The 22,240-nt window shown below is 35.1% G+C and overlaps 2 protein-coding genes across 6 annotated transcripts; one reads left to right on the forward strand and one right to left on the reverse strand.

Annotated features, from left to right (window-relative positions):
- Positions 1–1,620: 1,620 nt before the first annotated feature.
- LOC132286935 (protein BASIC PENTACYSTEINE6-like) lies at positions 1,621–11,128 on the forward strand. 5 transcript variants are annotated; one of them, XM_059789375.1, is made up of 4 exons: positions 1,621–1,933; positions 6,331–6,511; positions 9,531–9,689; positions 9,784–11,128. In XM_059789375.1, the coding sequence occupies exons 3-4, from the start codon at positions 9,687–9,689 to the stop codon at positions 10,702–10,704; spliced, it is 924 nt and encodes a 307-aa protein (XP_059645358.1). In that variant the 5' UTR covers positions 1,621–1,933; positions 6,331–6,511; positions 9,531–9,686; the 3' UTR covers positions 10,705–11,128. The 5 variants fall into 5 exon arrangements, with proteins under 5 accessions (XP_059645358.1, XP_059645360.1, XP_059645359.1 ...); XM_059789377.1 differs by having other exon boundaries at positions 6,413–6,511; XM_059789376.1 differs by lacking the exon at positions 6,331–6,511 and having other exon boundaries at positions 1,621–2,049.
- Positions 11,129–16,223: 5,095 nt separating this feature from the next.
- Positions 16,224–20,928, reverse strand: LOC132285232 (uncharacterized). Its single transcript, XM_059787402.1, has 11 exons — positions 20,405–20,928; positions 19,189–20,153; positions 19,012–19,101; positions 18,473–18,937; positions 17,935–18,049; positions 17,666–17,833; positions 17,298–17,545; positions 17,084–17,177; positions 16,934–16,986; positions 16,771–16,854; positions 16,224–16,687 (listed from the first exon to the last, which is right to left on the reverse strand). Exons 1-10 carry the CDS (start codon positions 20,622–20,624, stop codon positions 16,786–16,788), a joined length of 2,487 nt encoding a protein of 828 aa, XP_059643385.1. The 5' UTR covers positions 20,625–20,928; the 3' UTR covers positions 16,224–16,687; positions 16,771–16,785.
- Between the last annotated feature and the right edge of the window lie 1,312 nt (positions 20,929–22,240).

Here is a 22,240-nt window from a genome sequence, read left to right on the forward strand (position 1 = left end):
GGTTCATCCATTTCATAACAAATAATCTTTTAATATTTATTATTGGCTCTCTACTGGATGCACTAACGAAGTATAGGAGCAATGGAGTGGATCATGGTCCATTTTGTAACGTAGTTGGCATACTATGTTGTTTTTAAATTGTTGGGGAAAAAAAATTTATATTCATATAAAATGTTTTAGATATGTTTGAAACATTGATTATGATTTTATTAATCAATTTTTGTTTAAGATTCATAGTGTAGTGGTAGGTCTTCACCTTATAAAGTAAAAGGTCCATGATTTAAGGTTTTTTTTTTTTTTTTTTTTTGTAACTAAGAATTAATTCATCCGTTAACTACTTTAAACTCATATATTATTGTATAAACTTTGATATATGTGATCACGTGAAAATTGTGAATATAATTTAAGTCAGGTGTGTTTTGACCTTGGTGAGTTTATTTTTCACCTCAGAAAAATTCCTTGTCCAGTACTGGCCACTTGTTACATGTGAGACTCGTCATACATCGAATTTGAATGGGAATTGAAGTGTGTATAAATGAGTGAGTATGCAACACTACTTAATAACTTGAGCTTTTGAGTCAATGGACAAGCATTTATCCCTTACAGTTAGTATCAAAGCCAAATACAATCCTTAATCTGGTGTCGCACCAAATATCCAAGTTTGATCCTCGGGTAGACAAGGTGGCCCAACAGCAACGATAGCGTTTCTCGAGTTCAGGTGGGGGTTGAAGTGTGTATAAATAGATGAGTATACATCACTACTCAACACTTGAGTTTTTAAAAAAATAAAAAAATAGGTAAGCGCTCACCCGTTATACCACCATTGTAGTTTCATGTTTTTATATAATTAGAGATGACATCATTAAATATAATGATGTTATGATGACTTCATTTCTTACTTACTTAATTTTATTAGAGTATCACTACTTCCTCCCATAATAAATGTCCTTTATGGGGAATAAAACTTTTTAAGGAGACATGTAATTATTGTGTTGTCCCCTTTCAAAATTACAAAGTTACCCTTTCAAGTTTAAATATATATATAATCAAGCTTGAATTTTTTAAAAATTTTAAGGTTATTTTATGGAAAAATGTGAAATATGTTGTTTAAATTTGATAAGTGGACAAATATTTTGGAACAACCCAAAAAGAAAAGACTGATAACTATTATAGGACGGAGGGATTATATCATTAATGTTTTGAAAAAAGAATTTTTTTTTTTTTTAATTACCAATGTAAAATACTCCATCCATTCCAAATTAAACGTCTAGTTTATGGGAATCTAACTTTTTAAGAAGAATTTTAATATTTTTTTTATTATATTAGTAGTGAATGAATTATCAAATATATCCGTTGATAGGTTTACATTTTTAAAAATGTTAAATTGACAATGTTAAAAAAAAAAAAAAAAAATAGTAATTTAACTTTTGGATAAAAAAATTGAAAAGACAGACATTTAATTTGAGAATAAACAAATATTATTAACGTACATGTGATCTATAATTATTTAGTCAAATTTGGTAGATAGTAAATAATTTTTAAATGCTATTATTGTGGGTCAAACTCAACGTAGGACTGTTGTAGACACTACTGCGTAATATATATTGAGATAGGGGTCTTGTACGTATAGACGCGTTTCAACACAGCTTCGGGGAAAGCCCGAGTCCGACCGGTGCCAAGTTGCGGCGCCTGATCTAAACGTCGTGGTTTTAACATTAAAAGGCAGAAAACGTCGGCGTCTTATCCCTGTCCCAGCACCCCCAATCTGTGTCCCATTTCGCAGAATGTAGGTAGGGAGACGCAGAGAAAGTCTCTTCCCCTAAGAGCGATTCAGATACTTCTCATCACACAAGGAGATTCAGAATCAGCTCTCTCTCTCTCTCTCTCTCTCTCTCTTGGTTCCATCGACCCTCTCTCTCATCATCGTCCCTCTGTAAGCTCTCTCTTCTCAACAACTCTTCAATGGCGTTTCTTTTTCTCGATCTCTTTGACCCTTTTCAATTTCGCCACTTGATCGGTGTTCTTAGCACTTTTAGCTCTTAAATTTCGGTATGCTCAATTTTTAATTTTTTTTTTTTAAAAAACTTGATTTCAGTTTGGTAACCATAGCTCTTGATCTTGTATGTGTGTGTATAGACAGTACTCAAATTTATTTAAAGTTTTTTTTTAAATTTTTTTTGGATTTGTGTCTTGAAATTGATCATTTACTGGTGTAATTGGTTCCATAAGACAGTGATCTGTGTTTAAACCTGTTTAATGGAGGAAACATTGTTTTAGGTTTGTTGACTTTTTGTCACTCTGTTTAGGGATTTTAGGTATTGGAAATGATGCCATGGAAGAGACCTTTCTAGCTTTCATTTCTCGCACAGTAACATTTAGACCTCTAAAGAAATTTAATTGTAGGACTGTCGCTCTGTAACACATACTGTAATAGAAAGTGTTCGGGTTGATTGAGATTGAGAGTGTTGATGTTTATTTTTCTGGTCTATACACATTATATATATATATATATATATATATATATATATATGCACACATGTGTACACACAATAGACACTCATATATAAAAATTAAAAAAATGGTCTTGGCCAGAGAAAAGATCTATACCATTTCTAGAGCATTATTTTCTGTTTGGTTACAAGAAAATTCTTTTATTTACCATCACTGCCCTTATTTGTGTTAAGTAGCAAATGTAAATGAATTTGTTTTAAATCAATCATTTTTTTTACCAAATTGTTTATGTTCCAACTTTTAGGAAAAATATCAATTATTTAAAACTCAACATCTTTGAATTCAAATTTGAAAAGTAAAAACTCCATAAACTTGTTTGGAATCTCAAAAAAATGCAAATAGAAACAGATTATTGAAAGAAATATATAAAAGACATACTTGCATATTTCTGGTATGGATGAAGAAGAGAAGTGATTGATGGCATACTGGGAAGATGAAATTTAGACCACCACTTCACGATAACTAATTGTGTATTTTTCAAGGAAAACTTTTTGAAAAATTTAAGTAGTTGAAGGAATCCTACTTTCCCAAAATTTTTTTTTTGATTTTCTTGCTACCCAAACTCCTAACAATTAGAATTTTATCCATCTGCAGCACTTTTGTAGTATCTTTTATCTAACCATTCATAGCCTAGAGCATTTAAACGTGTGAAAGAGATGTTGAAAAGTGTGGTATATTCTCAATATACCACCAGATTAAACTTTAGTATAGTAGCAGTGTTTAAGTTCTCAGTTTTGTGCCAAGGCACATGGTGAAGAGAACTTTCTTTGGCGAAGCTACATTACCTTCAACGTTTGGTTTGCTAAGCTTCCCTCCCAAAAATAAAGTGATTTCACTATTAGCTTCTATAGAGAAAAAAAATCTTCCCACTGCATAACTCTTATAATCTTATTGATGGAAAATATATATGGGAGAAACTTCTTTTGTCACGAATCACGAGACTAAATGCATGACTAACTAGGCAACTAAGACCATATGGACATCGGCAATATTTGTTCTAACATGAAAATTATATTGTTGAGGTTCTTAAAGTTAAATTATATGGTTAAGACCTAAGAATAACTATGGTTGAAGGGTGGATTTAACAATAGCTTTTGTTATTAACTTGTTCGATATATATATATATATATATATATATATATATATTTTTCTTAGTTGTTATTCACACACACGTGCCTCCACTGAGGCTTGAATCCCTAATCATCCTTTGGGAAGTAGGGGCTTGGCACCGCTAGGCCATTGGCCTGTTGGTAACTTGTTCAATAGATAAAATGATTTTGTCGCAAACACACAGGTATTGCTTTATATTGCTATTATTTTGGTATTTCAAGTAAATATTTCAAAGAGGGAGAAAATATTATCAATGCTGTTATCTCAGCATTGATTATATGTGGTAAATTCTTACCACTGCATAACCAAGCTTGAAAGTCTAGGAATTATCTGCAGTAGCTAATGTATATTGTGGATAGCTTGAGGCTATAGTTTTTGTGCAGTTGTTTTGGGCCGCGCCCCCCCTTTTGGGCGCTCTTCAATGAATCTTCACTTATAAAAAATAAAAAATTATATGATGTGGCTAAAGGCATGAAGTTAAAGGTAAGGGTTACTGACAATGAGAGAATGGTTTCAAATATTCTATGGCATCCCGGATTTCTGTTTGTCATTCTTTTCTTTACCAATGCCCTTTAGTTATTTCTATAGAATTTGGATTTTGTAGTAAATTTGAGTTTGAATCTTGTAATAAATTTGAGTTCGCATCTTGTATTAAATTGTCATTTTCTTCAACATATGCTTTTGGACAAGTGAAATCATTTTTGGTGGCTCTTGGAACGAGATCTGTCAACTGATCAGTTCATTTTGGTTCTCCAGGTTGAGTTGGTTGATTATGCATGCATCTTTTATTCTATCACAAATTGCATTATCTCAACAAATGTCCCTTGGGTAGAAGCCTTCAGTTGATGTTTTCAGATATAAAATTTCTACATCGCCCAGTACATTTAAACCACATATGTGGCTTACACTAGTATTGATGGTTGGTTCTGAGCCCTTGCCATAAAATGCCTTGTCGACAAATAAGTTCTGTCAATTTTCAGTCTGTCATATTTAGGGTAGAAGCATAGAGCATAGATTTAGGGTTCTACAAGGGAAGGGTTCCTAAAGATAAGGGAACTTAGGAGAGCGTTACACAAGTGCTTTAAAAACGTGTACACATTGTTCTACATCCTATATTGCAAATACTGCCTGCTTGAGACTAAGCAAGTGGATCTTTTGGAAAAGGAGAGAGGGGGGGGGGGGGGGGGGGGGGGGGGGGGGAAGGGGGAGGTTATTTTTTTGTCTCCTATATCACTAGCCTTACACACGCCTAGGCCACACGAGGTTTTTCGTTCATGGACTTCTAATCTTGATGAAAAGGGCCGTTGTAAATTGTTGTAATCCTCTCAACCAGCCCCCCTCCTCTCTCTCTACCAAAGTACTGTACTGATGGCTTGTAAAGGGTTTCGGATCAAATAATGAACTAAATATTGGAATCAAGATTTTGTTACTGTTCAACTTTGTGGCATGTCAAGGAATATAAAGAAAATTTCAACACTTTATCTCATTAAGTTTCTTAAACATCTAAGCCAGGTTCACTTCCTAAATGCCTGGATTGCATTCACCAGCCAACTTCAACTGGGTTGGGCATCATTAGTCCCTAAAACTTGTCAAGGAGAATCTAACCTGTCTGATATCTTTTTGAGGTGATTACATCTTACATACTGTTTTTGACATTTTTATAATCTAGTGTAGTGGTATTCAATTATATATGCATATATATATATATATATATATATATGCATATATAATTGAATAGATATATATATTATATTGTGGTGGTCACGGTGAGTAGGAAAATTTGATATAGGTTTCTGACATGATTTTGTTAAGCAGGTTTTCTCAAAAGCCAATTTGAATTACACTCACATTGTTACTAAGTAGTCGTGATTGACTTGCTTTAAAAGCCATATGCCTCTTTAAGGTCCTCATTTGGTTGATGCAAGTCTTAGGAGGGAATATAGTTGTTGATAATGTCAGTTACGTGGCATGATGGCATTCTTAAAATTTAATTTTGAATTTTCTTAAAAAGATGAGTTGTCTACACTCTACACTATTACATTCCTAGAAATTTTATGATTATTGTAGTATATATTAGACTTGTTGCAAATACTAAGTCTGTTTATATTTTATTTTGTTATTAAAATTTAAACAGCATTTTTTATTTTGTTCTTATTATTTATTTATTTGTTCTTAAAGATCCCAAGAGTTCATTCTGAATTTTATTTATTATAAAAAATAAAAAAATCCAGGGAAAAAGCTATTAACCTTTTATTGTTAACTGCAACTCAAAATTCATTACCTACTTTAAATAAATTGTGCCATTCTGTTCCCTGGCTTAATTATGGCACCCAATGTGTTCATATCAGGTATGGTTCTTGGCTCAATAAAGTGTGCCAGTTAAGGAAAAAGAGTGCAATAGCCATTGTAAGTTTCCAAACTAATATAACCAGACCATACCAACGTCAATAAAGTTAATAAATACAAAACAAAATACTACATATATTACATGAGTTTGACATTCCCAGCATCAATATAAGTGAATGTGTAATAACATCTAATAAGATATTTAGAATTATTAATTTTTCTGTTATGTGACAACCTTCCTCAAGATGCCACATGAAAACCTGAGGGACCAAAACCCCGAAACTAAAGGATAAGAAGTTGCTTTGACCTTATGGACACGCATAAGCTGCTGATTTTTATGCGTTGTTGGCTTGTTTATAACAGAATATGTTATCACCTTGGCTTCCTTTCTCATGCAATCTATTTTGGAACTTCCATCAAGCTGTTGTGAAATTTGTTCATGTAGCAAATTGTGAACGTTGAAGAGTCCTTGACAATCTCTATGATCAAAATGCATAAGTATCTGCTTAAGAGTCCATTCCACAAGCTTCTTCAGCGATCCCAGGTGTTTAATCGTTTTTATGAATTATCACTCTTAAACGTTAATTCAAGATTTTATGCAAGTTTATATGATTTGTAGGGACACATTCTTTCAAATAATGAATAAAAATGCTTATATGTCTTATATCCAGCTCCTTCTATTTTCTGGAAAAAAGCTTCAACATATATTTCTCGTATTTGCCACTTGGGATGAAGTTGGTTGTGATATGCAGCTGACAAAACTGCTAGAAAAACAAACCAACACCAAATAATAAGTGAATAGCCTTTATATCGAGAATAAGATAACATATGGAGAACCTTTTGAATGCCCACCTGTCTATAGTTGTTGCCTAGTTGAAGAACAATTGTAGAATAGTGTTGTGGCTTTAGTTTTTGTAACAATATAGTCTAATCTAGTATATGTTAAAGAGTTGTTACATCCCCCAGGGAGTGACTAAGAAAATTGGGATGGTTTTGATTTTCAAATTACTTTTGCCTAGTTAAAATGCGAGTTAAGCATGGTTGGTATAAGTAAAAGATTATTTCTCCAATTCATTTTTTTTAATAAATAGAAGCTTCCTTGGACACCAATAAAGGGTGTGACTTAAGTCGCACAGAGGGGAGTAAGTGCGAAAGATGGAGCTAGAAAGTGGCAAAATCTTAAATTTACTTATAGTGGGGTGCCTGAACATCTAATTACTAATATATATATGTGATATGTGTAATGGATATCTACATATCCTAGGGGCCATTGCTTGCTGCCATGATAAAAACTTAAGGTCATAACATGCATAGGCAAGATACACTGGTTAATGCACCTTTTCTCACAGTCACACTAGGAGATATATAGTATAAAATAATAATATTTCCATTATACTGCGTTTTTATTTTTAATGAATATAGGTGAAGAAATCTACATTTATTTTAAATTCTTTAGGAGATATTGTTTTAATATTTTTACTTGAATAAAATACTTCAAGAAAGTTTAGAAGAGCAAGTCTCTCTTAATTTTATACTGTGTTTTAACTTTTTGATGAATATAGGTCGAGAAATCTCTCTTAATGTTGTAGGTTCAATCTAGTAGAGGACCTTTCTAGTTGATTAAGGTGCACTTTGGTTCACTTCAATTTACAATAAAGGCCACGCGTACACATGGTTGTCCATCATTCGATAAATGCGAAACTGTCCACAATCAATGGTTTTACAAGACTGAATTCTTGAACCGAAGTGAAATGCGAAGGGATTGCTCTCATAGTGCCAATTCGAGTTTTGAGCGCGAGAGCAGCACCTTATAGGCGGGTCATGTGACTTTGAGTGTGACAATATACACACGATGTATGTGTAGCAAACTATACAAAATTAGATTCTCATCACACCAAGAATCTCTACTAAAGAATCAATCAGAAAACAGCTATGATCCGAAGAAGAAAGAGAGCTCAGCATATTATGCCTTCTATCCTTCTCACCCTAATACTTAACTATGGACATAGCAGGGCAACTCGTCTCACTTCTCTGTTTCTCTTCCTAATTCTACAATTTTCTATGACCAGTAAGCACGTCACCAGCCAAGTTGGGCAATGAACCCCAAAGAGGGTAAGGAAGACCACAATCATTATATTTAGCATACGTTCTATCATTCGCGAACCTTGGCCTTGTGGTTTAGGGTTGAAGCCATAAGCCAACAAGCCACAAGGTGAACCAGTCACAATCGTCATATTTAGAAATGTTTAGTTACATTATTAATTGGGTTTTTCTGCAAGTAAAAGAAATAGCGGAATGATGTTTTAGAGGCATTGCAATTATGGTGAATCATGCCAGCTTCTAGGGCTAACTACATTAACAATTTGATGCGTCTTCTTCTGATAAAGACTTTCTCATAGAGAAAAATCCATACGAACTTATGACAAAAAAAAAAAACCATATGAGAATTCAAACATATATGCGACTGTTTGGTCAATGATATTATGCTCTGTTCCCAGTATAGAAATGTTAAGCAGCCTTGTGATTCCATATATGAAATCCAAGGTACTAGGCAATTATAAGTATTTTGTTAAGTATGTTTACATTAGTTCAACTTCATGGAGCTGTTAACTATTTTCATGCATAACTTTTTTTTCCCCTTAATTGTTTACGTGCATAACTTGGTAGATGCAATATTAGAAATCTATGGATGCACTTTGACTCCAATAAGATTTATTATTGACGAACTTGACAGTGTAGCTGTTTGTATAAAAATATTCTTTATGAATTATTCTTTTAGGGAAATTATTAGACATTAGCATCTCTCTCTCTCTCTCCCTTGCTTCTTGTGTGAGGAATTGAAATGTTTTTCCTATGTTGAAATCATCACATCATTAACAAATTTGGTAATTATAGTTCCTTGGTTGTTGTAATCCAACTGATTCTTCTTTACTTACATAGCATTGCTATTTCGTGGCTGATTTATGCTGTTCTCACACATCATGTCTGGCCATCCTTTTACCTCGGGGAAAGAGGACAGCAGGATACTGCAAAATTTTAGTTGATTTTTCAATGCATGGTAGATTCTACATTTTAATGTTCGATCCTATGTCCTGTCCTGTTTTTCAAAATATGCTGCTACTAGTATGGTCTTAATGTTTGATTATGGTTAATTACTTTAGCTACTCCTTGATATTGATTCAAGTCAATAATTCACTATTATACAGTAACACAAAAGTGGTACTGGATAAGAAATGTAGGGCTCAGCATGTAATGTGGTAGTGATTCGAGTCAATAATTCACTGTATGACATAAAAGTGGTACTGGATAAGAAATGTTTGTAGGGCTCAGCTGGTAACGGTATTGAATATGTATTGGTTGTTCAATGCTTTTGTTAAAAGAATACTTCATTGCCTTCCAAAGAATCAGTGCATCTAAGCAGATACAGTGGGATTGATTATGATCCGTCTTTCTAACAGCTTTTAATTTTAAGATGACTTTATATGTTGATAATTGGTTTTTGTAGATTTTTTGTTTTTTCCCCTTGCTTTGAGATTTACTAGAATTTATTCTCACTACTGCAGCAACAGCCATATTTGAGGATGGAATTCTAGCTCTGCTTTTACATGCTGATTGTATGATCTTGTGATTCTTGTCATGACCTGAGATCTCATTTCTAGCTTAATTTGTGTCGGTATACTATAGAGGTTAACAAGGGCACTTTTTGTGAGAAGGCAATCATGGTAAAATCTTTGTTTCAGCTTTCAGCCTTTATTCTCCAACCCATGCTATTAGCAAGGCACTTAGATCCCTTAACTAACTTGTGCTTTTATGAAGGATCACAATCACTTGACGATAAAGACATACATGTCCATCATGGCTGAGAGGGATGCTGCCATCCGAGATCGGAATATGGCGCTAGACGAGAGAAAAAGAGCCTTCGCCGAGCGAGATATGGCAATGCTGCAGCGAGATGCTGCAATTGCAGAGCGTAACTCGGCTATGGGTGAACGAGATAAAGCTATTGCTACCCTTCGATTCTGGGACAGTTCAATGAAGGAAAATACCATGACTCCTGATTCATCTGGAAATGGAATTATGTGTGGAGAAAAACACATTCACCACCAGCAGCAAATGCATCACATGCCCCACTTCCTGGAAGATGCACAATATTCTAGGGAAGATCCACCAAGCGATGCTTACCCAATTACAGGAGTTGCTTCTGAGACTGCCAAAACCAGGAAGGTGAAACAAACGAAGGAGACCAAAGCAATTCCAGCAAAGAAGTCATCCAAGTCTTCGGGAAAGGGTAAAAAAGGGTCTGAAGCTTTGAACAAGCAGATGACCGTTGCTACATCAAATGCTTGGAAAAATGAGCAGGATTTGGGGGGCGATGATGACGACTTGGACAGGCAGCTTGTTGTCTGGAAGGATGAGCTGGGGTTTAACCAGGTCGATTTTGATGAATCTACCATGCCAGTGCCAGTTTGTTCTTGCACAGGAGCACCTCAGCCGTGCTACAAGTGGGGGAATGGCGGGTGGCAATCAGCTTGTTGCACGACCACCATGTCAATGTATCCACTGCCGCAGGTGTCTAATAAACGCTATTCCCGAGTTGGGGGCAGAAAGATGAGTGGAAGTGCCTTCACTAAACTGCTTAATCGGCTTGCTGCCGAGGGTCATGATTTGTCCACTCCAGTTGATCTCAAGGACAACTGGGCCAGGCACGGTACAAATCGCTACAGTTCCCAAAAATAGCTTGCGGATGAGGGTCTGGACTTCACAGGCGGTGGGAAAGCACATCTGTAATTCTCTGGGATGAACAAAAAACTGTTTGTAGACTTGTAACCTACCATTGCATAGATTTAGGAACCGGAATGCTTTACCTTTTCTTTTTCGTTCTTCTGGGAACCTAAGCATTTGAAAATTCTCTTCTTCTTTTTTCCATTTTACATTTGAGTATATGTTTAAAAACAATAGGAACTGGTTTGTAAAAGTAGAGTGTCTTGATTGGATCTTATAGAGGCAGAGGATAATGCAATCAGGGTTGAGGTCTCGTTTGCATAATCACTGCGGATTTAGTTCAAATGGATATCCCTCGTTAGACTGCTCAAGGCATGGCCTGTTGTTGCATTTTGTAATTATTAGTATTATGAATTTATTGCTGAACCAATTTCCTATATATTTTCCTCTAGATTTTGTTTTTTATTTGCTCTGTGAAATATATGTTCATCTGGTTTCCTCAGCATTCGTCAGTGTCCTCTCCAAATTAGAATTTGATTGAACCAATCTGTCGGTCATCAATCCACTCTCAAATATTTAGTTATAAGTATATTATGTTAGCAAGCAACTTTTAAAAGCTAGGGAAACACAATGACAACGAATATATATATATATATATATATACATATATATATATATTAACAGATGACTCAGTTGAAATGAGAGTGAGTAGCAATACTAAAAATATAGTTTTGTTTTTTTTGCCCTTTCTGATAGATGATGACGACTCCTTGGCTGTTGAAAACTTGAAGATAGGAAAAGTTAATTCATAAATGTAAGGCCATCTCATGTACATACACTTATTTACACTCCAATTTTTTACAATTACGCTACACTTCATTTTTTTATTTTTTATTTTTTAAATAAAAGAAATGACAAAAAAAATTCATAAACTCATTAGTGGAATATCCCTTATTTTATACTAATATCATAACTGTATTTTTCACTATAAAATTTATTTTTAATTTTTACCTTCTTTACTTCCTTTTAGTATATATATATATTTTTTCTGACAAAAAGAGGATTTATTCAACAAAACAACATCCATAAAAAAAATAAAAATAAAAATAAAAAATAAAAATTTTGGATTATTACAAAGTTCAAGGGTTCAAAAAGTAATAGAATATACTTTTCCAGAGAGATTCAACTTCTTGAACTAATAATGTCTCCAATGTTTTTCTTTATACATTTTTCTTTCTTCATTATTTTTTCAGGTTATTTAATTAGAAGTATATTTTGTCATTTTCTTACTTTAAACTAAGGGTGGCAAAATGAGTCAGAAACCATCAACGCACCATATCCGCTCGCTTTTTAATGGTTATGGGTGAACCATATTTAATTGAGGGTCAAGATGGATTAGGTAATTTTTAACCACTTAATTTGAAGGTCATATTCAACCCATATTTCACCCATCACATAATAAACACACAACGCACACATATTCTATATTACACTCAACTCATTTCTTTCTCTAAAATTTTCTCACTCACAATATTCTCTCTCTAAATTTGTCTCTCATCAATCCCCTCTCTCTCTAAGTTTCTCTCTCTAGAAATTTCTTCTAAAAAAAATAAATAATTAAAAATAATTTTAAAAAATAAAAATTAAAAAGAAAATTAAAACCTTATGCAAAAAAATTTTAAAAATTAAAAAAATAAGGGGGGAGCGCCCAGGGGGACCAATGCTACTTTCTCCAAAACCATATTTTTAGTTTGGATAATGCCCATGTTTCAGTGAATTTTCTTTGGAGTGATACAAGTAAAGATTTATTCACGACTTCAATCTTATTATGATACAGAATACTGCTTGTTTTGTATCAAACAACTTTCAATCAGTTTTCTAGATCATAATTATTTTATTGCCTTGGATGTGGCTCTTTTGATAGCAATTGGAATACTTATTTATTGTTTTTGTTGGTCCTTTAAATCTAGGAATATACTCCGTAGTACAACATTTGTTGTTTTAACCCAATTTCAGCTTGTTTATAGAATTTTGTATAAATTAATGGAAGAAATGCTTAAATGCTCTTTATGTTAAATGGGAATCCATAAAAGGCCAAAAGAGTGTACCGATGTTCAATGGGGGTTACATAATACATATTTATCCCGACTAACGTCTATTTATCTTGACAACGTATTTAGATAAGAAAAAAAATTTAAAAATAAAAAAATAAATAGATAATTAAAAATAATAATTAATTGATCCACGGGTCATAACGGGTTGACCTTATCCATATTCAACCCGCCCCTTTTTAATCCGTTCGTAATAAATTAAATGAATTAAATATGAGTCTTGACCTATGTTAACCCGTCCGTTTTTAACCCAACCCAAACCCGACCAAGTCCGTCCATTTGCCACCCTTACTTTAAACCTACAAACCAAATAGAGCCTAACAGTGAGAGCATAGAAAGAGAATAGAATGCTACTAGTTTTTGTATTTTTTGAAAATGTTAAAAGTGTCCAAAATAATAAAAAAAATATATCCACAGTTCAAAAGAAGGTTACATGTGAAGAACGATATTCCAACTGGAATGAATACCCTTTTCACATTTCACGTATTATAAAGCTGATGAGATTTCTAGAGAGAACAAGAAAAAGAAAGTAGCAAAAATATAAATAAATAAAACATATATTGGATCACAAGTGTCAAGAGTGCGCCAAGACCTCACTATAATAAAAGGTATGATTAAAAAAAATTCTTATGCGAATTTAATTGCAACACGAATTTACATATAGTAATATACAGAGTCATGAGTGTGCACTCGCCCACATAGGCAAGGCCTAGTTGCTCACTGATTAAGAACAATTAAGGTGCATTACCGACTGACTTAATTAGTAGAGCACCCAACTTCGAGATCCACTCTGCCTAATTTGCTATGAAAAATAAATAAAAAAATAAAAACAAGAAACAAAGATTTTTAATACTTCTAGAAAATAATAAATTGTTATATCAATAGCTATTAAATTGACCTCACACCACTATTTTACGATATTGTATCCACCATGCCCAGAAACCAAAGTGTTGGAACATTTTACCACCACTTCTCATTATTCCACCTTCAGATTATAGTACAGTTAGGTAGAAAATTGTTATGTGCATGACAAACTACTCAAACCAGAATCGCAGCAAACATAAAGTTAATGGGATAAACTTTAGATACATTAGGTTCATTACCACATTCGAGGTTCATAACTATCTCATTTACTAATATAATAAACTCAATTGCATGAATGATCCTGAAGTTTATAGGATACAAATAAGATCAAAAATTCAAAATGCTATTTCTGTTAAAGATGGAATACACAACCCCTGGTTCAGTAGATCATCAAATTTGTGCCAAACACAAAAATAAACTTTCCTTTCCTTTGGCTCATTAATATCTCACATGTAAATGATAAATCCGACCCTAAATTTGATTTTACCGACCTGGATTTGAAAAATATCCAGTTTTCCTTACTTCCATAACATCGCGGAAGTTAAATAACTGAACATTGACAAGAAAGGAATAAATAATACTACATGAACAAAAGTAAAATCTAGAGCGACGATTGCTTCAAATGAAAGCATTCTGGTTATGACTAAAGAATACACAGAATACGCACTTTTTGTAATCCAGCAAAATGGCTAACGACAATTATCAGTATCCCTCTAGTAACAGTATCACATACACCATAGGCTAACTGCTGAAGATGAAAGAAAAACCATCAAGCCTGGTGTCAGTTATAATTTAACCTGTGTCCACTTAAACGTTGTGTGACGATCACCCAACTGGATAAATTTAACAAACATAAATCAGACAGATTCTTTCTTATAATCAGATGATCCCTCCGTTATTTTCAAAATCTAAACTATACTAAATAAATACTTCTGTTTCCAAAAGAATTACCAGGAAAAAACAAACCAAAGGATATGCTCTAATCATGCAAGGATAAGAAAAATGTGATATTTGGAAAACTCTTCTTTCAGTATGATACAACTGAGTGACCACTAACAGTTCCTTTTCTCAAAACGACAGGCACAAATTATAGTTCTAGTCACATTCCAAAACTTCAGATTTCATTAACATGCAATACATTCTTTTAGTTTTGATGCAAATAAGGAAGCAACATTGCCAGAAGTTCAGATTTTCGTGGCAACAGGTCAAATCTGTCTTTCAAAGGATTAAGTTTGAGATGGACCATATTCATAAGAAGTATTCTAACCTACATTAAAAAAAAAAAAAAAGACAGCTGATTTTTTTATTAAGAAATCAGATAGATGTTTCAATCATTTTTCAGATAAAACCATGCCCCTTGAAAAGGTTAAACGAGAACATATTTAAATCATTTTTCCTACCGAACAAAGACACCCAAGGTACAGAAAAACAAAAACACAACATCAGGTCATCAACCCATTATCTACTTGATTTAATTAAGGAGTATTGAATCCTCAACCAAGAAACCAAAAGTAGCAACTTGGGATAAAACCTAAATCTTTCATTTGAAACAAAAAAAAAACACAGCAAGAATTTGTAAAACCGAATTGAGTAATGAAATTTCCTGACCGGCTGGCTGAATTTACAGGTCCATCAAATCATTTAGTATCAAACTAAGATCACCTATGATAAATGTTCAGCACTCGTGACATATCTATAGACATTGCTGAGACAACAGTAAACGAAACTTCAAAATGATTCACCCAACTACAGCGGTCCATCCCACCTAATAAGCAATCATCCTGTATCAACATAGCCTCAATAATGCCAGATTATTACGGGAAAAAAAATATATACCATGCGTAATACCTAAAAAATTAAATCCAAATGGAATGTTGATGTTTACGCTCCTCCAAATATGCATCTAAAATATAAATGCTTCGTATTGTTTGGGTCATCACCACTCCTTCAGATATATATACACATCGAATATACCACACACCTTCCGGATAAAACAACAAAAGTGTTCAACAAATGGACACATTGTATCCAAGTAAAAAAGGAAGTATAGTGCCTCCTGAGCTCTTAGTAACTTCATTAGGATAAAAATAAAGCACCAACATCATAAATTTCCCTCAAGTTTAATCCGCAAGATCACATTTCAATCCATAATAGACTCCAAAACAGAAGTCAAACGTGTTGCACCCAGATATAGTAAATTTGCTCCCAAGCCACAATTAACTTTTTTTTGCAAAATAAAAAAGGTCAGCATCCCCGTGAAATGCTCCTCAAATTACCCAAACTGACCATGAAAACTACCATAGAGGATTACGTCCACAAAACATGGTAGACTTTGGAAACATCTTCAAGATTAGAACATTACCATTGTGAAGTCTTACTCCTGAGTGGCATACATACAATTAAAACCTAATATATCTCCCACAATAACCATTCAGATGATCTCCACAGAGCTTGCATTTCAAAAGGAAAGTTTGTTATGTTTGCATCTATATCAATGAAAGAACCATGACCTAAGACTTTTCACTTCTGGAAAACAAAGTCACCTTGTACATTTCAATGTAGCTTCAAAATAAAGGATCAATATATATATACTCGATCCAATATATATATGCTCGATCCAATACAAAGATCACAAACACTGACATAAAGCAATATCTGAAGCTTATCTCAACAGCCCATATCCAATGTCCTCAAACTGCTCATATTCAGGGCACAGAGCTACATATCTATTCAATACTCCACCATATAATTTCGTACTGCTATCTATATTAAAACCCTTCCGGGAGGCATAAGCTAAACTAGACACTTCGAAACTCATTATATCAATTTGACAAAAAGAACAGAGGTAAGAAAGAGAGCGAGAGAGGGAAAGAGAAGACAACAAAAGGACTAAAGACTCGATAAGAAAAACTGAAACAGAAATAAATAAGAAAATGAAGAGAGCAACACAATCCAGCTTTCCTTTTGGGGTAGTAAGCAAATCCCATCATTGAGTGAACTGCATTCTTTCTCCCCATGTCCACCTGAACATAACATAGTTAAGCAAGAACCCTTGAAACATTAAGTAAATCGCAGCCAAAATTTTGGAACAGAGCACTTAAATTACCCAAGATTCTCAAATCTAGTAGTAGTAACCACCATCATATGGGCGATCACCCCCATAAAAAGATGAATATGCACCTCCACCATACTGTAACATGAATAGAAGGCAAAATATCGTAAGTATATTAAAGCGGAAGACTAAAGATAGACAATGTATGAGTACTCACTTCAGAACCATAATAACCACGTGAATAGAAACTATCGCCAGCTCCAAAATTATCTAAAATTAGAAGGCATATCAGCAAGAGTAATCTGACGGGAAAAAAGGTCATACAAGCAAGTAGGGGAAAAGCAACAGTACACTAAAAAATCCACACCTCGATAACGAGATCCACGAAACGGAGCTGCTGGATCAGAATAGTCTAATCGAGGACGAAGTCTGCTAGGCTCCATGTAATCAGGATCTTGGTCCTAAATACCCAAGCAACTTTTAAGTAAGTGATACTCGATGGCATTAAAAGAATCCTCAAAATACATTATTATTACGATATAAAAGAAAATAAAATGAACATTAAACAAATTGCAGCATACAGTCATAAAAAATGGTCGCTTCATCCCATGTGGAATGTCGTCATAAAAATAAGGGTCATCAAAGTTCCTCCCCAAAAATGGCCTGTTAAATCCTTCTTCAGGAGCAAATGGTTCCCTCCTAGGTGGGATATGCCTCCCGCGGCCTCTGTCAGTTGCACCTTGCCTCAATCTATCATTATTAGGTCTAGCTGGCCCGGCACCTCTACCAAAACCCAGATGAGCACCACCAAAAGAGCCCCTCCTTCCTCCTGTGTATTTAACGGAATATATAACAGACTGATTACAAAAAATATAAATATATATATATATATATATATATATACAGACAAGTAAAATAATAAGAAATTCAGCAGGTTCAATGAATAAACCTCGTCCAAAAATTGGCCTTCCATGGAAAGGAGGGTACTGGTTATCAAGATCATGTTCATTGGCAAAACTCATTCTACCAGTTTGACTGCCTCCACGCTGATAGAAACCCCTGCCACGTTGAAAGTTTGGCCTGTTGAATGGATATGCACCCCGTACAAAACCCCTTCCTGTAAGCAATAAGGACCACATTATACAAAAATTGTCTGCAAAGAACAATGACGTTTCAGTTCTCCAAAAGTTATAGGGTGACCAGATTTATATTATCTACCAAATTTTGAAGAACCTACAGCACCACCACGGCCGATTCGGAACCCTCCACACATTCCACCCTTCACGGCCTGGGTTTTAGGCAGAGGATTTGAAAGCCTTGCTTTCACTCTAGTCTGGAGATACACGAAACAACATACTTCATTCTGTTAATACAACATGCTTTGTTTAAAAAATAAAAGCATCACGCAAAACTTATTAGCAAGCATGTGTAAATAGAAAAACATTCAAATTTACTTCAATGTAATTGGAATCTCTAAAAAATGTAAGTCACCATAAGTAAATTAGTAGGACCACTAACTCAACAAGCCTTGTCCCAACTATCAATAACTACAATGGGGAAAATCAATCATTTCTAGAGCCTCCGTTTTCATTAATCTTTTTTCTTAAAAGAAAATGACATAAATCACTACAATCTGATGGTCATCACACCTATACCATCTGTAATGTACCATCAAGGAAACATGAGCAAGGTTAATAATACCAAAGCACATCCACTTAAGAAAATGTTCACACAATTGTGCAGCTAAAAATAATACCTTGGAGTTCCCATTACCCAATTCTGTGTTGTTCATTCCATCAATGCAAGCAACAGCTGCGTCGTGTGTTGTAAAATCAACAAATCCAAAATCCTTCCTCTTGGCAGTTGACATATTCCGGGCCAGCATAATACGTTCAATCTCCCCATAACCTTTAAATTTTTCCCTAACACGATCTTCATCCCAATGAGGAGGGAGCCCATCAACAAATACTGACTTAACTTGGGCCATGACCTCTGGGTCTGGCTCTCGTAAGGGTTCAGCAAAAGCTACTTTGGCGGTTCTCTCAGGATGACCAAAAACAGCATCAGGCTTCTGAAGCCTCTTATATGCAAGCATAGCATCAGCATGACAAGGGAACTCAAGGAATGCAAAACCACGACTCAACCCTTCATGTTGGGCATCCGAAACAAGAGTAATGTTCTGAACACCTTCAATGCCATAATCCTTCAGCTTTTGTTTAATCTGCATCTCAATTTATAAAAAAATCAGCCAAAAGAGTTACAAGCATATACGCATTATGGTTAGTATTATCTTACAGCTTCCTTCGTCCATGTATTGCAAATATTTCCCACGAACAATGTGTCATTATCCTCACTTGGTGCAGTCCCACATCTCTTCCCACGTATCTATGAACAACTAAAAATTAGAACCACTCCTGTAAAAGATAAGGAAACAACGATGGCAGAGAAAGATGACTAAGAAAAGATTCGTACAACAGGATTTTTCATTTCTGACAAAGCTCGGCTTGCTTGCTCTTTACTTGCAAACTTCACAAATGCATATCCCTTATTTTTGTTAGTAGAATGATCCTTGTGCAATCGAACTTCGACTACCTCTCCAATATTCTCAAAAGCCTTTTTCACATCCTCCTCCACAGCATCACGATCTAACCCACCAACAAATATCTCCAGCTCTTTCTTAATCTTGCGTTCCTTTGCCGCTGCAGTCAATTCCACATGTTCCACTTCCAATGCATTAGCTTCTTCATCATGATCCTGCACATTATCCTCACCAAGGTCTTCATCACCAGATTCTTCAAGTATGCTTTGAATGCCGTATTCCATCCCTTCCTCATCATCATATTCATCCTCCTCGGGATCCTCCTCGATTTGAGTATCTTTTCCTTTAGACTCCTCATTGAGTTCTTCCTCCATATTAACTGACTCATTCTTGGGTTCTTCTCTATCCTCAATATTATTCGTCTCATTTTCCATTTCTTCATTCAACTCCTCTTCCTCCTGCTGATTCTCGGACGAACTCACAACATTTCCTACAACTGCAAAATCTCCCTGCTTTGGGGAGTTTCCAACATCAGCATTCAAAATATGTTCCTTCTCCGCTTCAATTTCCTCAAGATTCGTGATATTGTGATCCTCCTTCTCTGTGGATTCAACTTTGTCAACGACAGGTTCTTCCCCAACATCTGTAACAGGAGGTACTTCCTTCTTTGCAGATTCAACATCTTTAGCATCCTCCGCCTCTTCATTCTTTGCAGATTCTTTACCCTTCGCTTTTCCAGTTCCCCCAGACTTGGGTGTCTGCCTGGAAACAGCTTTTGCGGAAGCAGGAGTCCTACTTCTTGCTGGTGTTCTCTTCACTACCGTTCTAGTTGTCTTAGTGCCTGAAACTGCTTTTGTTTCAGGCGTCACCTCATCAGCTAATGCTTTGGCTTCTTCAACTACATATTAATTACTTCAATTAGCAAATTCTAATACACAAACATATACCCTACACAATAATATATATAATAAATTATACACGTCCACGCACACGGGCGAGATAACCCTAACGTCATACCAAAGCAACCCTTAAAATCACTGAAAAACTCAAATTCAATTACAAAAACCATTTCAGCAGTATTATTATATGTAATAAACACACTAAAAGGCAAGTAGGCAACTATTAGATGAAGTCGTAGTTTAGTTTTACCTATGGATTCGGACTTCAAATCAGTGGTGGTGCTGGGAGTGGTTTCATTGGCCTTCGATTGCTTCGCTTTGGCCGCTGCAGTGGCCCGCTTCGTCTCGGCGGACTTTGGGGTAGCCGATTCCGTCGTCGCATCGGGAGGATTTTTGGCGGCAGATTTCTTGGCCGGAGGCGTCTTCTTTGTGGCGGCCGATTTGGGGGTTTCGGCCTTTCGAGTTCTCATAATTGATATGTTACAGAAATAAATAAACCTCAGATGAAGCCTGAGAATTTTCCCTAGCAGAGAGAGACGTTCGTGCTCTGTTACAGAGATAAAAAGTCTAAAAACCCTAGAATCTGCCCTACAGAAAAAGAGGGGGGTTCGTACTTTCCTATCACTACTAAATTTTGTTCTTCACAGAATCTTCGGTCAACCGTCAACGTAGTTATACATGCGATGTTGCAAAATGATAATACGATGTCGTCCTTTCCGTCTCAAAATTGCGATAGACAATTTCACCCCTTGCTGTGCGCTCTCCCCATCGCCCAAAGCTCCTCCTCTTCGTGTTTTTTTTTTTTTTTTAAAATTCTAACTGGTATCATCCTACCCTATCTTTTGTTTTTTTTTTTTATTCTAACGGGTATCATCCTACCTATCACAGTCTTCACAGTCAGATAGGTCACACACACGTATATATAATATTTATATTAGGACCCTATCACTGAGGTTTATGAATTAATTATTTTTTCTCAGCATAAATTTACTTTCACTCCGTAACTTATGCCATGACAATCTTAAGTTCTCTTTCAAAAAAATCTTAACCCAATTTTTGGCATTGAATTGATACTATAAATTTGGAGCTGAAATAAATTTAATTCAAATTTTATAATTTTTTTTTTTTTTTTTAATTTCAAATTCAAAATATCAATTCAATACCCTCAAACATAACATAAGAGTATAAAATTTAAGTGCATAATAAAATGTGAGAAATAATTAAACTTTCGTACAAACTATAGCTAAATTTGCTAATATGAACATGTTGGTGTAACTTATCCCACATCGAATTTGAGCGGGGTTGAAGTGTGTATAAATGGATGAGTATGCAACATTACCTAATAGTTCGAGTTTTTAAGTACATGGCAAACGCCGCCCGATTCGGAGGGCATCCGAATAGGTAAGGTGATTCGACTGCAACGATGAGAGGGGGTGAAAAAAGGGTTCTCATTTGGGCCTTCAAATTTTGACATTCTCAATTTTTCTCTTAAATGTAACAGCTGCCAATTTTTTTTGGCAAGCCTCTTATTTCTCTATACGATGTAGTTTAATCTCTCTCTCCCTCAATCTATACCTTTCGTTGCATTCTATCCGTCGTTTTCAGTTGCCCTGTCGTTTTTCTCCCTCTCATCTGCAACGATCGGCAATATTTGACAGCGACCGACACTGAAACGATCGGTAAATTCTCTCTTCTCGGATCTGTATTTTTTCTTCCCCTCTCATCCTCATATGTGTGTGTGTGTGTGTGTGTGTGTGTGTGTGTGTGTGTATCTTCTCAGATCGGTAATTCTGTTGGTAATTTTGTTGCCAATTTTGTCTCTGCAATTAAATGGATGAATTTGGTCTGTATTATGTGATCTTCTGATTTGAGAAAATAGTAATTTCAGGACAACAAGTTTGGGTATTATTCTGTCACGCGAAATGGTCGCCTATTACACGGCTTACTAACTCTGCCTGGGGTGGGGGTACCTATTATTCGTTGGCGGTCCGGCGCACCCCTACTATACAAGGTGTCACAGGGCTAAATTACACCACGAATTTTTGCCTCTGCAATGGCACTTGGGGCCACCAAGTCTCAGCCAACA

This window comes from Cornus florida, unplaced genomic scaffold (genome assembly GCF_030987335.1).
Source record: "Cornus florida cultivar Cherokee Brave unplaced genomic scaffold, ASM3098733v1 CherokeeBrave_3.0.0_Hap2_Chr11, whole genome shotgun sequence".
NCBI lineage: Eukaryota > Viridiplantae > Streptophyta > Magnoliopsida > Cornales > Cornaceae > Cornus > Cornus florida.